General features: G+C 41.7%; 1 protein-coding gene across 4 annotated transcripts in view; it reads right to left on the reverse strand.

Annotated features, from left to right (window-relative positions):
- Window positions 1-18960, reverse strand: part of kidins220a (kinase D-interacting substrate 220a) — a 46453-nt gene that overhangs the window by 19029 nt on the left and 8464 nt on the right. For all 4 annotated transcript variants that reach the window (XM_077538540.1, XM_077538539.1, XM_077538538.1 and 1 more), the window contains exons 13-23: window positions 18768-18932; window positions 18507-18686; window positions 18034-18199; window positions 17778-17929; window positions 17378-17478; window positions 17081-17266; window positions 16776-16916; window positions 15699-15936; window positions 15533-15624; window positions 11846-11990; window positions 11525-11687 (exon numbers count right to left, since the gene is read on the reverse strand). In XM_077538540.1, the coding sequence (XP_077394666.1) occupies window positions 11525-11687; window positions 11846-11990; window positions 15533-15624; window positions 15699-15936; window positions 16776-16916; window positions 17081-17266; window positions 17378-17478; window positions 17778-17929; window positions 18034-18199; window positions 18507-18686; window positions 18768-18932 (1729 nt within the window). The remainder of the gene's footprint in view (window positions 1-11524; window positions 11688-11845; window positions 11991-15532; window positions 15625-15698; window positions 15937-16775; window positions 16917-17080; window positions 17267-17377; window positions 17479-17777; window positions 17930-18033; window positions 18200-18506; window positions 18687-18767; window positions 18933-18960) is intronic.

Consider the following 18960-nt stretch of genomic DNA (forward strand, 5'->3'; position numbering starts at 1 on the left):
CAGTGTTACTCCCATTAAAACTTTGCGCCAGACTCAAAAGGTCACCTAAGCAGCATGTTGGCACACAGATGAAACTTGCTCAAATGGTGTCTGCTAGGAAGACGGTACGATGTTAGCTGCACATATAGGTGTTGCTATCAAAAGCCGCAGTCCCTTGCAGCCAACTGGACTGGAATTCAATGGCCGACATGAGCTCATGTACATTGTGTATTGGGTTCCGTTTTCCCATGAACTGTACTAACCCATGTACAGACTGAGAGAAGTCTGTTTTCCCACATTTCCAGCGGGCTTAGTGATGTTTATTAGCGGTACGCAGACGCAGACCAACAGGAGCCAGGGACTCTCTCTCTATTCGTAGTGCGGCCACAGACAATCAAGCTGTTTATTAGTGGGATATTAGCAACGATGGTTCATATTTTCACTGGGATGGGTTGTCTTTCTTGAAAACAAGAGTACAAAGTGACATTTCTTCCGAAGATAAGAATGGAGCTGCTGAGGAATGTGAAAAAAAAAGGCATCCATCACCGCGTTAAACAGATGGAAAGCAAAGAGAAGAAAAAGGGGAAGTCAGAGGTCCTTTTTTGATAGTCCCAGCTGAAAAACACTCATGCCAGTTCATTGCTACAGAGGAGAGCGAGCCAATCAACGGACGTTTGATCGGGAAAATGATACGGAGCCAAAAGAAGGGGAAGTGCTGGAATGGTGTGACAGGGTGACCAATTCACAGTAAAACGACAAAGGGGTTTAACCGCATCAAATGGCATCCTTTGCAGATAACCAACGCTGAGTTGTTAGCCTTGGCATCAAGCAACTGACACAACTCACTTCAATGAGTCATCCTCGCAGCCAACAGACGAGGCAACAAAAGGCGTTTTTATCAACAATCGATTTGCCAAACGACAAGATGGATGCTTTAGTTGGCAGCGCCAAGGAAATGGAGTTTGATACTTTTAAGCTGAGTGGCGACAAGTGAGATGGAGGCCACGAGGCATCCCAACAGCCATGGCTACACAAAAGGCCCCATTGACAGGACCCAGCTTATAACCACAGCAGTACAGGCGCTTAGGTCCGACTGCTCTCTGTGTGGCTCGGCCACTGGGAGCTTTCGGAGCTTATCCAAATGCTAATAGGTCCAAAAGCTGAGCGGAGTACAGCCTTTCTTCTCCTCTCAGCCTCCCACACGCTGGCGGGAATGAGCAGAATTCATCTCTCCATCCTCTCTTTGGAAGCCGGAAGCATGAATGTGCCACTTGACTTTGCTTTACAGCTGCCCTCTGCGCTTAGAGACAACATGCGCACACAAAGAGCTGGTCCCGCAGCCAAACATTTCCATAAAGGGGCCCAAAGACTGAGAGGGATGCCTACAGAACAGACAAAGCCTTATGTGCATTGTGCTTGAGTAGCTCAAGAGCGTCAATGTCAGGAGGGCTGCACGACCAACGCAACAGTGCGTGGGTGAAGAAGTTAACCAGGCACGGGGTCGACGCATTCTTCTGCCGGGCAGAGTCACAGCCCCTGGCACCTCATCCGCCGAGTGTGTGGATGAAGCAAGCGAGGCCCTCTCGAGGAAAACAGAAGACCCACGGGCAAGCAGGCTGCCATGCGTTGCGTAAAAGAATAATGTTACATATCACCAGCTACCACAGAGTCAGAAATATGTTTTCACTTTAGACGCCGCTGTTATTTGTCTCCTAAAAATCCTGCAAATTTTCTTGATTTGAATCAAATGTTTCGAGTAATGTGGACACAATGAGCCCGCTGCCAATCTTCTTTTCGTTCTGCTCAAGACTGTGCCAACTTTCGACTCGTCTGGTTTGCATATACATTCATGGCAGGGTTTAGTCTGATAAATGAGGCTCTCTTAGACTTAAGCTGGACCTGCACATCCCCACGCAAGCCACAGACAGTCAAACTAATGGGAAACACAACAGGCTGATAAAGACAGAGCTGAGTGAGCGGCTTCGCGGTGAGCAGGGCTCAGATGGCGTCCTGAGCCCTTCTCTCAATCATTGATTAAACTCATGTGTAGCCCTGAAACAGAGCCTCTTTTTCCAGAACCCTCAAAAAAACAAAACTTAACTGAACCATCTACACGGAGTATCAAGGGCTTAAAGTCTTGAGAAAGAGCAAAAACAGTAAACCACAGCTTCGTGATTTATGCACATTTGGAGGGCACTAATTTCACTGCAGAGTTCATCAGCCTGCGTGTGGTTGTCTGATCGATCTAACAGACCAGTTGATAGTCCACTGAGCTACAGCGAAGACAAATGTGCTCCGCTGTGAAAGACAATACATCTCTGATAAGTCTGTTTATGCACCAAAAAATCCAAACAGTGAAGCATTATTGCGAAAAGTTAAGCTAAAGCTGAAATGGTAATCCTTGGGTCAATGAGGAAGCCGTGTATTGGAGATAAGGATGGGAGAATGTCAATGAGCAAATAAGTACTGGACACACAACGAGCAGGGAAAGGGGAATAATGCCGCAAAGCAAATGCGTGGAAAAAATGTTTCACTTCTAACAAAGGTCTGATCACTTGAGTAAGCAAGGGAATTCTATCACGAGTATTAAATGACGTACATTGCCTGAGCGGACAAATCTGATAGATAAATCCTCAGTGGTCAGTAGTGGAACAGCGCCACGGTTCAAAAGCTGCTTTCAAGGCAAATAAATGAAGACAAGGGCATGTCTGAATCTCTTCAACAGATCCAGAAAAGAATAATTCCCCGCATTGTCTGCTTTGGATGCCTTCCATTGGTTTCTGAAAGGACATGATGCTGACATGATTATATTATGTTGCTTTCCCATTGCACGTTACCAGTTTGTCAGTTTCACTTTAAAACAGTCATTACAAAAAGAGTGAAAACAACACCACAACTGAGTGCATCAGGGGCCGCCATGGTCAAGTGGTTAAGAGCGTCACTTTGCCACTGTGGGGACCCCCGGTTCAAGACCATCCCTGGAGACAAGATTGTGGTGCCCTTGGGCAAGACACCACAACCACAAACTGCTCCCTGGGTGCTCAAAAAGCACCCTGCTCCAGTGTGTGCCACTCACTGTGTGTTCTCTGTGATGGGTCAATTTTTGTTTATGTTGGTACATGACAACAAAATATATATTTATTCTTCATTCTTTTCTTCTCACTGCAGCACAGCGGCAAATCTTGCTATCTACTTAAAGGTCAGCGATGACCCTCTTGCAACCCTGTACTGCTATTTATATGCATCCCTCCCACCTTCCAGCGGTTCAAGCACAAAGAGAAAGAAGAGAGGGAGAGATCAGTGCTAATGTTCCCCACTGCAGTAATACCACAATATCAAGGCAGCACCACCACTCCATTTTGCCATCTCAGTGTAACATTTAAACGTTAACTCGACTCTTTTTGTCTATATGGAGTGACTGAACAGATCCAACGGAAATGTGTACAAGGCTTTTATTTGAAATTATTCTCTTCTTTACTTTGATATGGAACAAAGCATTTCTCCTGTTTCAGACCAATTAGACTAATCCATCAACCTCAGCTCACAACTGAAAGGGGCTTTAAGGATTTTGTAGCAAAGAATGCTTGTTGCCGACATTCTTTCCATTCGCACATACCCCGACATAGAAATTGTGCACAGTCTTAACACGCACGTCACATGCACACATACTTGTGTCACCTGCACAAGTACAAAAGTACAGTAGATGCTTAATTTAGCAACATATCAGCCCAGTGGGAATTAAGTCATGTTATCATTCATTCATTCATGACAATGCAAGGTCTGACCAAAACACACAGCAAATTATTATATGTGTATGTCTTAGTGTACATCCACCATTTTTATACACTTGAAGAAAGCGCATCACACAGGGGGTTGGATTTGGAGACTGTACATACCAACTATAATCACATTGCTTTTTTTCATGGTCTATCTTAGACAGTCACGACACCTCTCAGTACATAGATGCAAAGTTGGTGCTCAGTCAGGGACTGAACCTGAATTAGAAATTTGTGCACACATTCTGAAAGGAATGCCCAGGAACAACAGGTCACATGACACCTTTTGAAGGTAGCAAAGGTTGAGAAAACAGTCATGCTGAAGAAAAGAACAGATAAGGGTCGCACCATTTTCCTCCACAGCTAGATATCTAAAATCGTATTAAAGGATTTCACATAAAGGGAATCACCCACCCACAAGAGCGCTGGAGCGGCACTTTTATCCCAGCACATAATTGCAACCAAATTACAATAATTAAAGTAACCCTAAATGGAGAGTGTCATCTTAATGTTTCAGCACTTCAGATGAGAGTGTCTCTAATTAAGACTGAATTGCCTGTCTACATATTCATTCTCAATGTGATTACAAAAAAAAAAAAGTTTTGATGCATTGAGAAATGCATGGTGAAGTAAGAGCTGAGCCAAAAGGCTAAGCTCTCGATTTACCGGTCGATCTACGTTCCAACCCTCACCTATGGTCACGAGCTGTGGGACGTGACCGAAAGAACAAGATCCCGGATACAAGCGGCCGAAATGAGTTTCCTCCGCAGGGTGTCCGGGCTCTCCCTGAGAGGTGAGAAGCTCGGTCATCCGGGAGGTACTCAAGAGTCGAGCCGCTGCTCCTCCGCGTTGAGAGGAGCCAGCTGAGGTGGCTCGGGCATCTGGTTCGGATGCCTCCCGGACGCCTCCTTGGAGAGGTGTTCCGGGCACGCTGGAGAAACTATGTCTCTCGGCTGGCCTGGGAACACCTGGGGATCCCGCCGGAGGAGCTGGTTGAAGTGGCTGGGGAAAGGGAAGTCTGGGTTTCCCTCCTAAAGCTGCTGCCCCCGCGACCCGACCTCGGATAAGCGGTAGAAGATGGATGGATGGATGGATGGATGGATGAAATTGAGAAATGCTTGTCTCTAGTAGAAAAGTGAGGAAACAATCAATATACAGCTGAACCTGTAAAACCAAACTGCATTGAGGTTGTACAGTTTGGAATTTGCTCAGTATTTTCTGTAAAATAAATACACTTCTAATATTACCCAAAACCACGGGCCAGAAAATTGTGTCAATGGGCTCTTTTATCTAATTCTAATAGTCACCGTTCCGAGGAGGGATGAGATTGACAAAGATGCCAGGCAGGAGGTGGTATAAATAATTTGGGGAAATGAGATGATCACACCTCAATGTCATTTGATGGAGACATCTACTAAAGATGACATCACCACAAATGTCCACTTTATGCTTCAAGTGGGATTAAATTAAAGTAAAATCAACACTAGTCTGTTACGCTTCACAATTTTTCAGATGCAAAGATGAGCGTGATAGTTGGTTCAGCATAGTAACCATGAGCCTGTCTTATCTAGTCATTTTGGTATCAATCTTGCCTCAAATACAACAGACCACTAAAATGTCCAATTCTATCACTTCAAACTTAGTTTTTTTTTTTTTTGCTTGTGGTGCTCTCTCAAATATTCCATATTGTAAACTATCAGAGCTACCTAAAGCACAAACCCCCTTATATTAAATACAGTGATTTCAACCACTTACGGTATACACTATTTGGGTTATTAGCTAATGCGTAGAGCGAACATGCAATTTAGCGCCCACTATTTAGGTCCTTAGTAAATGAGGGTCTCAGTGAGACAAGTGGGATATGGCAGCTCCTAAGACGACTACTATGACAGTCTTTAATAATTTAGCCGGCAACGCCTGTTTAATCCGGGCACGCCGCTCATGTCCTTAACCTTACCTGACAGCAGTTTTGTTTGCAGAGTTCCGCTTCCTGCACTGTGTGAATGTGCTTGTTTGTTGAACGCAGCCGGTATCTCAGGGTCTGATTAATTACACGGATTCTCTGAGGAATTGAGGGTGACATATGCTCTCGTACTGGTGAGAGAGCGAGCGCGTCTTTGTGGCGGGAACGGCGAGCGCCAGCTTTAGGTGTGACTTGATAGGGACATATGTCCAATTGCATTGGCGAAGATCGCTCGCATGTTTGCACTTTTACTACAACTCCGGCGCGAACATGTGGTCAAGTGTGCGGCATCCATTAGGTTGTGTGTGTGCGTATGTGGGTCCGTGTAATGATCAGAAGATTCAGGTGCGGCGCCAGAAACCCACTTCTACGTACAGCAGGGGCATCCTGGCACACGCAGGGCACCAGATGTCAGAGCAGAGCAGGAACCTGCTCAGTGGACCAATGGCACTTTTTACAGTTGAAAACAGGATCTGGGCGTCCAAGAATAAACCCGCTATGGGGACTGAACAGAACCCGCCCTCATTGAAACTTTCTCAAAAGTGAAAATTAAACATTTGAGCGTACAGCTTGCAAAGTAAGTAATCTCGCCTGAGCGTGTGCTGGGAGGTACAGGGGTGACCATGCCCATCAATTTAATTTGCATGACGGTCTGTCACTGTTTGCTCCCCTGTGTTTGCAAAAGCGTCTCACTCACTTCTTGGCTGTTGCAGTCATCAGCTCCAGCCAATTTTGTGACAACAGGCAAATGAAATAACACTTGCTCAACATAAGAAATAATACGTATTAATGAAGTTGGGGGGGACGGTGGGTTGAAGATCCTTGAGGACAGTCTAAGAAGTTTTTGATTTAGTCAGCTCCAAGGGCATGACCAGCTTCTCATTTGATTGACAGGTGTTGGCAGGCCATCAGCCCAGAGGAATAGAAAAGTGGTCGGCTGTAGCTACGAATTAGATCGTCTGTCGGACAGACTGTGTTCGATCACCACATTGCTATCTAATGAGTCTGATTTTAAAATCGCATGTTTGTCAGTTTAATACGGTGCAGCTAATTAACCACTCACTTTTCTGTCCACACAAGCATGGGGGTGGGGTCACCTGGGCTGAGATTCGAACCATAAACCTCTTAACTCTGAGACAAGCATTCAAGCTAATATTCCACTTTTCCATTTCCATAAACTTTCTGGAAATTTTTCATTGTACGTTTAGTAAGGAATTTTTGGGGAAAAAATATCCAGGTTGGACACTTTAATCACTTTTAACTTTCTTAAATTTTAATATTGAGAACAATAAAGACCCAATAACTGTGCCCTAAGCAGTGTGCTATATGTACGTGAAGAAATTAAAACAGAATTTGCATGTAATTGTAATTGTTTTTTAAACCTGTCAAAATGTAGATTTATAATAGTCATGCTAAACACAAATCCAACATTTCCTTAATTTTAATAAATTAAATGTATTAATTTTATTGGGGTGGCATGGCTCAGTGATAGAGTGGTCATCTCCCAACCCAGAGGTCGTGGATTCGATCCCATGCAATTGTAACCACATTGACGGATCCTTGCAAGATATTGAACCCCCAGTTGCTCCTGGTGCTGCATCATCAGTCGGTGATGAGTAGCCAACTGTAAAGCTCTTTGAGGGCCTTGTAAGGTGGAAAAGCGCATTTACCATTTAATTTCCCCACGAGAATAAAGTTTTCTTATGTGCATGAACCTGCGTCAATACTTCCAGATTCCCCCATTACATTAAAATAATTTTAAAATCATTAACTAAACAATTTTGTCCATAGTCAATAAATGAATCCCATACCTACTTTGTTCCTATTAATTCCCATACATTTTTTTTTTATTTACTTGAATTAAGACTAAAAATAAGAAGCAGGTTTTTGGACGAGAGTTGATGTTGCTGTTCAGCATGGCAACAGTTGACTCAGTTAGTGCCTGCAACATATTAACGGTTTATGGAAGAAAAAAAAAAAAAAAAAGAGCATTGTGCAGGACCATTACTTAACAGTGATTCATCCAATTAGCAATCAATGGAGGGAGCCAAAATAACAGCAAATAATAGTAAACATTGGCTTTATTTTGTAATTCCCAAAACAGTGCAAAGATAATTTAGGAACAACATTGTGCTGTTCACAGACGAAGGAATGTAATCAATTAAAACATAATCGTCGTGATTCTTGAAGAAAATCCAGACGTTAATCTACATAAGGTCTAAATGGCTAAATGTAATGTAATGACTCGAAACTACATCAAGGAAATCAACAGGAAAGGCGTATTAATGGTATTTAGGCCGCATTTGGGCAATCACCGTGAAGCAGGAGAGAAGCTAGTTAGCTTGTTGTCATTAAGGCTCTAATGGCAGCCAAACCTGGAAAAAAAACGGACCCCTGAGAGGATGCAAAGGATGAAGGCATGCAAGAGCACTGAATATGATAGTCACGAGGCTGTGAGCTCAAATTCAATTAGTGTGAGAACAGACAAAACAGCAATACAAACAGGAATGGTAATAAGCTGGTCCAAAACACGACTTGCTTCATTTCATGTTGAATCGGCAGCGGCGGTGTGCCGGGCGGACCGCAACGCTTGCTTTAATTTGTTTATTTCCCTTAGACAACTTGTCACGCAAACTTTTTTTTAATCAGGGTTGGAGTCAAAACATCTTTGCTGCGTACTGTACATAATTTGTGGTTGAGATTACCTTACGCCAGTTTGGTCAGCCCCCTCCTCCTTCAACCATTAATGATGTAAATTGCTGAGGTTATAAACCGATTTCACATTCTCCATCAGATTAGAGGCTGTACTGGTCAACGCCCGCTACGGTAATTAGAGCTCAACGTTCTCCTTGAATCCTTATAAGACATTCCACAGCTATTGTACAGAGGAACCACCGACGACGAACACTCCAAAAACAGAATTATTATTTTGGGCAGAATATTCAGACAAAATTTGGAGGTTAAAACGACACCATTTGAGGTTTCAGCTAATCTTAAGAGACTTAAGTACAGTGAACCGCTGACAGCGGGCCAACTCAATTTTTAAGTGCAGAAATGTATGTATTGATTTTACATATGTTTGGACTTAGACCACTTTTGCACTACATTATTTTTTTTATTTTCTTTTAGGGAACCTAGTTGATACTGAACCTATGAAAATAAAGATAACGATCCAATATCAATATCTAATATGATCCAAGTTCAAAATATTTTGACAAAATGCTGAAATCTGAGAAGAAAAAAAAACAAGCATCCAGAAGAAATAACCAAAATATAAATCCCCCAGATTTCATTGTATATAACTTTAAATCACTCTACCGCAAGATTACAAAAATTGAGTTCCCACACCTTCAAAGGGTGAGAATGTTTATTTTATTTTTTTGTTGTTGCTTATAGTTGAAAAGTATTCCTATAAATACTGCTTGCATATGACTACAGGTTTTGATGATGGTGACAATTTGAGCCTGGAACAACTTTACATGATATTATTTCCCATTGGAAGTCAACTAGCGTCAAGGAATGGATTGTGTTCTATTTTGGAGGCTCTACTGTAATTCTTTCCTCTGAGCGTTTTTGTTTTTCCTCTCTCTCTCTCTGAAATGTTCAGCATTATTTTTATTAATCATTTTAATTCATCCTTTCCCACAAAGAGAGTCTGTCATCACTGTGTAGATCTGTATTGAAAACATTTGCCTACAATTTAGTCATGCATGGGTTAACCCAGATGAAAAGCTCACCTGACAAGGATTAAATAAACCCTGTAGCCCTTTTTTTTCCCCCACTCTCTAAAGCAGCATTCTAAAATGACTTGTGGGAGTCATTAGGCATAAATCCTCTATTCTATGAATTACAAAACGCTGATGTTCTGCTCAGAAGCTTATAACGATGAGAAGAGAGGAAGAGTCGGCTGCCTTGTGATTGAGATGCAGGGCGACAGCTGACCTATAAGGGCTGACTCACCCCCACATTCACTTCACCACTAATATATTCACTTATTAACGCTCAGGGGAAGTTCAGTATTGCTGTGTAAGAACTGTAAAACGCAAAATGTGCAAGTTGCATAAAGCAATATTTTCATCAATGTTATATCAAAATGAAGTTAATTAGTTAGATTGCAATGTGACTGTCTAAGACTTGTGATTGTGTTGCACAAAATCTGAATTTAAGTGCACCTGGATGTACACAAAGGACAAAATCAAGATTTTTTTGAGAATTCAGTCCACTATTGCCTTGGAATCCAAAGAAACACACAAACCAAAGACCTGAGTCTTATCAATGGAAGATTTGTGCACAAGATAAGGCCCCAAGGCGAGGCCTGTTTAAGATGTCATCATCATTAACGTCATTTGTCCGACGGCCACAGCGAGACAGAGCGGCCATTTGGAAAGACACCCAGTGAGGAGGAAGATGAAGACAGACAGCGCTGCTGGTCAGGAACAGGAAGATGGCTACATTAGGCCTAATGAGCAAATGTGAGCTCACACCCACGCTTAAATTGCAGCTTTTTGTCGGTTTTCTCACAAGCATGTCATATTTACTTTCCAGATCATCATATTCAAAAGTGATCAGATTGAATACATCATCAGCTGTCATCCTCTCATTGCCACAGTCAAAAGATATAAGCAAAAATGCTGTTCTAATGAGGTGGAGGTTTTTCTGTTGAATCGAGCTGGCTGACCGGCTGACAGTAAGTGTGTGTGACACTTCCCTGCCGCAGGAGTTGTAGGCGCTAGTGTATTGTGACAGAGTGCAACCTTTAAAGGCCAGCGACTGATGCACAACAGCGCCCAAACCCCAGCGAGTCAGCCTGCGACGGCCCTCCGCCTAAGAGCATCTGTGGCCGCGCATGCACAAAGATGTCGTGTCACCGCTGTGGTGTGCACACAACACTGTCCCTTAGCTGCTCCAACAAAGACATCCGAGACTAATTTGACCGCTTCTAAGAAAACCATGTCAAGTCATTAATCTAGCTTGCATCCTTTAATAGAGTCATAATTTGATGCATGCATAATGAAAAAAATACAAAATGAGGAGCACAGAGGTGTGGCACTAATTACCATTTGAAGGCTGCTGAAAATAGAAATCATCTACTGCCATCTGCTGGTCAAAATTATTTATGCCAGGAAAATAAAAGGAAAATAAATACCTTAAATTTTTTTTTTTTACCACCCTGCGGATTGTTGCAGTGATTCACGTGCAAGTTATTTTGCTGAAGCTTGCTAAAACAAAGTACTGAGAACAAAAGCAGTGATGTGATGTTTCTTCAAAAACAGTATCAATTACCAAGCGTCAAATTATAATACTATGGCTGTCCGATGTGCACTTTATGGTAATTTTGATCTTTTAAAATGACACAAATCTCAGTACTCTCCTCACTGGAAAAAAATACTATAAATAATTTATTATGTACGACACGGATTTATATTTCTGACATGAAATTGATCTCTTTTAGGTGTTCGGTTGCCTTCTGTAAGAATTATGCTATATAAAGCTGCCTTCCATTGGCTAGATAATTTGATTTTGTTACGCTGTATCATTCTGTTCATTTTAGAAATGAAGGATATCAGGTTTACATTGTTTTCGTTCCAAATTATCATGCATGTATTGTTTTTGCAATTTTCCAAAACAGTTGATGAAATTTACATTGAATACATTTTGTTTTCATAAATAATTGCATTCATGTCTGCATTATTCAGGCTTTAACTGAACAACATTCTGGGAGGCAAAATTAGTCAGAATACACCGTTTGAAATTATGCACAACAAGTTGTACGTGAAAAATGGGATTTTACCTTTTGTTTTCTTACCTTTCATAGATTGCCTTGAGAGAGACCTGATCAGACACGCCATCACTTTCTTCTAAAAAGAGAATGATCCATGACGTCCTGTAAGGCCACTCCTCTGTCAGATTGATCCACGACGCCAGACGATCCCAGTTGAAGATTATCTGATTGGCTCGCAACAGGCGACCTGTCATCAAAAAGGCAGACATGGCCTGTAATCCCTTATCACATTGTAAAAATCCACAAAAAATAATAATAATAATAATTCTAGTTAACTTGTAAGTCTGTGATTATGAAGCAGTTGTCAATACAAAAGCAGATGAATTGAGCTGTGTGTAGGTTTACCAGTGATAGAAACAATATTGAGCAGCCTCCTCATGGTCTGCGGGCTGATGTCACTGAACCAATCCTCAGTCACCAGAAGCTTTGTCAAGTCGAAGGACATCTGCCTGGTGATGGTCCTCTGCATCTGGCGCCGCCGGTATGTGTCCTTCAAAGCCATCATTTTAAAAAAGTATATTAGCACAACTTAATATTTTACATGCTTAGAAAGGTAATAAGTTGGAAAGGATGCTGCATGAATGAGTTTTTTTTTTTTTTTTTTTTTTTTTTTTTTTTTTTTTTTAAGAGTAAAAACCATGAATAGAACTAATATCCACAGTAGAATAGCTAAAATGTTTTCCTGGAAGTCGTTAGTTGGCAGTTTGCACCCTGAAGGCAAATTGAAACAAACTGCATCATGAGACCCCAGAGATGGCCTTCAGGGTCACCGTGTGATCTCCGGCCAAGTCACTCCAAAAAAAAATTGTCGAAATAAACATATACGTCTCATATTTCACAATTCATGCTCTATGCACTTTTCTTTTATATGCAATATATGCAGCTAAATTCATGGGAGTCTGTTAAGATTATCTTGAAAACAAAACTAACGGAACAATGAACGGGAATCTCTCTTTTAAGCCACATTCTTATCCAGCAGCCTTTCCTGTCATATAATCTGCTAAAGAGAAAAAAAACCTCTGTGACGGCAAGAGAAAAACAAATCAAAGAGCCACTGTCCCAAGCAGAACAGTCATGACATGACACACAGGCTAGCTATTGACACAGATCTACCGGGGAACATCTGTGATGATATCAGACAGCTGCCATGGTCATGAGCCAAGATGAGGCTTTTGGTCGACTTTGAAGTCGTAATACCACTCTTGTGACCTCTTTCTCAGAGATGAAACATATGGCCACCACTCAGCCAAGGCCCAAAAGGTCCAAGTTAAAGATAGACTTAAGAGTTTGCAAGCTGTACAATCGCTTTGCAGACAGGCTACCATTTGACTAATCAGACTATTTGAAATGTATTTGCGGGTAAATAACATGTAAAAGTAAGATTCTTTATCAAGACTTAACTGTCTTTTTCTAGGTCACGTCATCATAACACTAGTATGTAATACGGATGCCATTCACTCAGTGCTGGGCCACATATTTGGTACCTGGGACTTCAGAATCACTACCACTATATAAAACCTATGGGGGGTCAGGCGATTAAAATTTTTAATCGTAATTAATCACATGACTTCAATAGTTAATTCAGGATTAATCGCAAATTTTTATCTGTTCCAAATGTACAATAAAATATTTAAGTTTTCATACTGTTGTTCATATAAAAGTCGGTGGAAGATGTTAAACTAATAGAAACATGGCTGCGTCTTTTAGTCATTTAAACAGCAATTTCATCATCATTCATAAAATTGAGTTACAATTAAAAAGATGGACTGTACTGTTAAAAAAAGTGTGATATTGATTTGTGATGAGCTCATTTTTCTGCCACTAGATGGCATAATTGCATTTGTAAGACATTGGTGAAGGCTCAAGTGCATTTTTTTTTTTCATATTAAGAGCTATCTTAATCTTTAACATGAACTAACGTGTGAAATTCTGCACATTTTTAAAATTGTAAAATACAAATTTACCCCAGTCTCCACAAATATATACATTTTTCTTAAATATATTACTGCTCATGTATGCCAGATCCACCACGCCAGCATTTACTGAAATTCAAACAGAACTTGCTTCTCCCATTGGTCGCTGAATCAGTGGAGGCTGGTGTCTGTGGATGTCACTCTGCTTCATCTATCCTTCCTTCCTTTCTTTAGTTTTTCCTCTGGTCTCTTGAGATCTCCCTAATCTGTTGGAATTTAGAGGTTTCTGGGGTTGGTCAAAGATTCTGGTTTTGTAACCCTGTGGTAGATGGTGTCTTGTTGGTGCTGGATTTCAACTTTCTTTCCTTTGATCCTTCCTCTGGTCTCCTGGCAACTTAATGACTCTGGCGGGACTCTATAGAGTATCCGGTTAAGGTGAAGGGTATGGGATTTTCAATAGGTTTCAGGTGAATTAACAGGAATACTCACAGTGCTTAATTATGTAGGTTAAATAGATCAGTGCCCTGATGACCTTCCCGCCACTGCCTTACTCACCAAATCAATATTAGTGACAAAATTCCTGAACTTCCAAGCAGTAGGAGTTAGTCTGTCAAAAATCAAAATATGTGTTTGCATATTACCTACACAGTAATAATTTAAAAAAAAAAAGTTCAAACTAGAAACTGAGTCATGAAAATGAGTCATTCTGTCATTTCCCCCTCCTGCCAAGAGAACGAAGGGCAGGATGCCTCCACAATCAAAGGGCTATCCCCAGCATTTGAGGGTGCCAGAGGTAGGGAAAAAAATGTTTAGCAAACAAGCAAGGGAGGCGGGGAGGAAGTTGAGGCTTCGTGATAAGGTCTCGCAGGGGGCAGGAAGGCATCAGCGACAGCAGCAGAGTCGCTTAGCCTCCTGCCAGCATAGCCGGTGCCAGTGTTTTGTCGCGGGGACCCACTGCTGCTCGGCCTTGTCATTAGATGGTGGCGACGCAGCAGGAAGGATAAACAGCCATTACATCAATTACACCAGGAGCCTTGGCTGCACACCCAAGCAACCCACTCTCTCTCTCTACCTATCAGCGTGTCTCCTCCTGTCCACTGGCCTCCACGCCGCCTGCCAAAGCCACGCCTGCACTAAGCATCCTCTTCAGGAGGCGCCGGAAATGAGAAAGCAGCAAGGGTTTCTATAACAGTCTCACCCTATGCAGAAAACATTTCCTGTACTGCTGACTGGAGTGTGAACACTATCACAATAAATGATTTATGAGACTGCCCAATCAAACATTTCAGTTTACTTAGCAAATCCGTACTCCAACTTGAGGTCTCTCAATATTTATCATGCAAGCACAACAGTATAGTGAGAAAAAAATTTCAATACCCATAAAAAACAAATTACTACTGTTTTAATATTTTGAGAGGTTGGAGTGGACATGAGATAAGCATCATTTTGGTGACAATGCATAGCATTTTTGTGTCATTAAACGACATGTACAGTTGAGCTCTTAAATTTACATACATGAAGTATGTGTAAACTTATGAGAACAGTAATTCCCATCTGTATGTAAAATGTGACAATGCCCATAGAGCCTAAATGGATCTGAGTGAAAATTAGAAAAGTGGTATATACTTTTCTGTCCTGTCCACTAGTTCAATAGTATAAAAAAAAAATCGCCGCATGCCTAGATTTGGTTTTCTACAAGGTTTCTTCCTGTGAGTGAGTTTTTCCTTGCTTCTGTCACCATGTAAAGTGCTTTGAGATAACTTGTGCTGGTACTACAATATATACATAAAACTGACTTGGCAGCAGAATGTGAGCTAAGTTTAGTCTTTTCCCAAGTAGTAATTTTGCCACACGTAATCAGAGGGATAAGACCTTTACCTTTTAATATTAAGTGTGGTTAACTTATTTTCACAGTTTTATGACTAAATTGTTCAAATATCTAAAACATAGCAAATATGGTTAATTAAAGTTTTAGTACTGCCTGCCATTATTATCTAATGCAATAATGAATTTTAAACATGTACAAATTAGTGGTCGAAGAAAAAAAATAAATAAATCTTGAAATAATTTTTGCTCAACTTCTTGGTTTTCACTCTACATGATTTCAAACAATCATTACCCTGCGGTTAAGGGCGTTCTTGCTGCCAAACTTCGCCTGGTCTGGAGCCAGGCTACTCTGAGACATCTTCTTGTCGATATCTTCATTCCATGCTGGAATAAAGAAGAACAGAATGATGTAAAAATATAATTTTCTACCAAAAGTCCTCAGATGCATTTTGCTGTACCCTCTGCAGCTAAGCTGTCGCCATTCGTGGGTGCCGCCATGCAGAGCTTCCTGGCCGTGCTGAGACCTCTGCTGTTGAGGAACACTGGCAGGTGGACAATGTTCCTCATGTAGTCATGGCCGTTGATGTTGGAATCTCTCAGCACACTATTGAGGTTTTGGTTGATGGCTTTAATGATGATATGGGGGTCGCTGGCAAAGATGGAGATAAAGGGCCCTTTGGAGAAGAGAACGCGAACCTAGCAGGAGAAGCGGCCATCGAAGATGTCAGGAAAGGCAAAATAAAAACTAACATTTGGATGTTCACGCGAAGTTGACTGAGACATACAAGCAAGTTGTGGGGGCAAATTGTGAATCATAAGTTTATGCCACAAAGCAAACTATGATTCATCATGTATTTTCTTGACAATCATTCTGTTTTTGCCTGGTGGTTATTCAAGAGAAAGCTCACATCTGCATTGGCCTCACTTTAAGTACCAGAAGCTACAACTTCTTTTCTGTCGTTGACAGTTTCTCAGAAGATGTTTTCCCTCTCATCTGATAAGGCTTCATCAGTTCATCCAAAAAAAAGAGGAACACAGTGACTTGTGGCACACAGTCATTAATCTTGTATTTACAGCAATTTATTAGGGATTTCCCATGGTGCTAACCAAAGTTCAGTGTCCAAGCGTCATATGACGTGGGTTCGTGCGGCTCATTTTCACGGTTTGTTAACCCTTAACCATTTAGCCGCACACTCCGCACGGGAGAAAGAACCACCATTTCAGCAGCAGCTGTTGACAACATCATGTGAACTCCACACAGTGCGTGTGTGCGCCTACTTTAGACACAGATGCGAAGATTATATTAGCCCACAGGAGGTTGAAATCTACTTTGGGATCACTCCACAAAATAATAACATTTGGCTGAAGGTGGCATGATTCTATTAGACAAGCTGGGAGCAGGAAACCAAACTTAAAGGGAAGCTGCGGCAGGGTAGCGTGTATGGATGTGAGCTCAAAGACAGAAAATTAGATTAATGGAGAAAAAAAAATATTCTTCAATTACAACAGTAACAACCATAACCATAACAACACACCGTGTCCAGCATTTGCAGCACTTTGTCCTGTTCACAGGCATCCAGCCCGTCTATGATGACGGCCATTCGCGTCTGGTTCTGGGTAAAGCCATCAATGGTCTTGGCCATCTTTGACATCAGCTCTACCTCGTGCTTCAGAACCTACCATGTCAAGAATAAATAAATAAAGGCTTCGAAACATTTACAAGGTACAACCAGATAATTACATTTCGTACTCAGAAATGCATTATCTAATCAAATTGATTTACGATCTCAAAGTAATCCATCTATCTCAGATGGGATCGCATGCAATCCATTTACTCTACCTTCATAAAGCCTTCACTCTTGAGCTGGTGCAGGTTATTGGCAGCTCTGTGTAGGCGTTTTCTCTGAGAGTTGAGGACGGAGTCGCCCACCTGCCACCAGGTCTTACAGTTGAGCAGCATGGCCAGGCCAACCACACTGGCCATTGCGATCAACACTGCATTCACTGTCAAGTTTTCAGGGTCCACCTAGACAACAAAGCACAGATCAGTCACAAGTCCATTAAAGCAACATATACTGTCCCACAACATGCGCTTTGTACGATAAATATTCTGCCAATTTCTCATCTTTTAACCCACCTTAAATATTGCTAGCAAGGCTAAACCGGCGATGAGGCAGCAAAGTGTCAAGGCGAATAGTACAAAGGATGGCACGCAGCATGTCTTTTTCCACTTTTTACCTGGTAGGTGGGAGGACAAGGATAATGTAATGGAGCTTGTAATATGCTAATCTTAATTAACAGCTTCCTTAAACACTTAATAAAACTAAACACCAGTTTGTGTCAAGCCGTAATTGACTTACTGCTGTTTAACAAACCACAGTAACAGGACGTCTCTATCACACTGCCGCCACTAGTGTGCAAATAAACACGTTCAATAAAAATTTAATCTGGATATAGTAAATAAAACACATGTAAATTGAAAATTCAGATGTGACTTTCTGGAAGCTGGCATCATAATTAGAAGATAGCAAAGTCACCTTGGATCTCATCATTCTTGAAAACCCTAAACAGTCTCGTGGCCAGGAAACCAAACTCCCTTTCACACGCATCTGAGAGCGTTGCAATCATCTCGGCCATGGAGGTCTCCCCTCCCACACTGGATAGTCGATTGTAATCCGTGAAAAGAAACCTGTCAGAGATAAGAGAAAAAATGTACGTGTTTATTTGAACATGTAAAGACTCAGTTTAAAACAGCCAAAAGTGATTTGTATTCATTTTGTGTATCACTGTCACCTGACAGGTAGTGCGCGGGTGGTTTGCTCGGGCAGTTCGGGGGCATTGACAAACATCAGTTTGAGGAGAAGCTCCAAGTAGCCAATTTGCCGGGCCAGGCGAGTGCTGATGACCCACGCCCAGTTCCAGCTCTCTCTCTCACGTCGGCTTCCAAAGTACACCAAAACTGAAGTCGAGACAAAACAGCCAAGGCTTGTAATTCAATTATTTTAACTTTGATGCATATATACAATTAGGTATGTTTAATAGCCAGGTGTTTGGTTTCTTCATGCATTTCTTTTCAAACGTTCAACTTTGTTTATTGGTTGTGTAATGGCGCCCCCTAGTGAGCAACAGAGTTACTATTCCAAGCAGGGATGAAATCATAATTCAATTAATTTCTAACTGAAAATATTAATTGTTCAAATCATAACTGGATCACAAAATACGGTCCCAATGATTGAAAGAATGGAGCAAGTCTGTCCAAGTCTTACCAAAGAAGATGTAAATCAAAGCAAGGAAGCTGAGAGAAACAGCGATGGCCAGTTTGTGATCAACAGTAAAGCCCAGTATCACAGCTACTGAGCCACATAGCAGGAGGGTGAGGAACACCACCAGCCAGGAGAACTGGAACAGCGGCTCGATCTGTTGCCCGGCAAATGTCTTCATTTCATCTGAGAGACAATTAGAGAAGATGGAGGAGTCCTATTAACATACTTAAAACTGGAGAGTTTGGATGCTGTAAAAGAACCTACCCTCCAGTTTCTTCAGAAGAAAAGATTTACCGCTGCCCCACTGTGCATACAAACCAACACAGATGGGTGGTTGCATGGTGGGCTCACTGAGAATGTCTGCAAGAGCGCTGCTGTACAGGTCGTAACCCAACATGTCCCCGTCTGATTCGGTTGGGGAGAGGTGTTCTGAAAGAGATTTACAATAGCAAAAATA

This window comes from Festucalex cinctus, chromosome 12, assembly GCF_051991245.1.
Source record: "Festucalex cinctus isolate MCC-2025b chromosome 12, RoL_Fcin_1.0, whole genome shotgun sequence".
Taxonomy (NCBI): domain Eukaryota; kingdom Metazoa; phylum Chordata; class Actinopteri; order Syngnathiformes; family Syngnathidae; genus Festucalex; species Festucalex cinctus.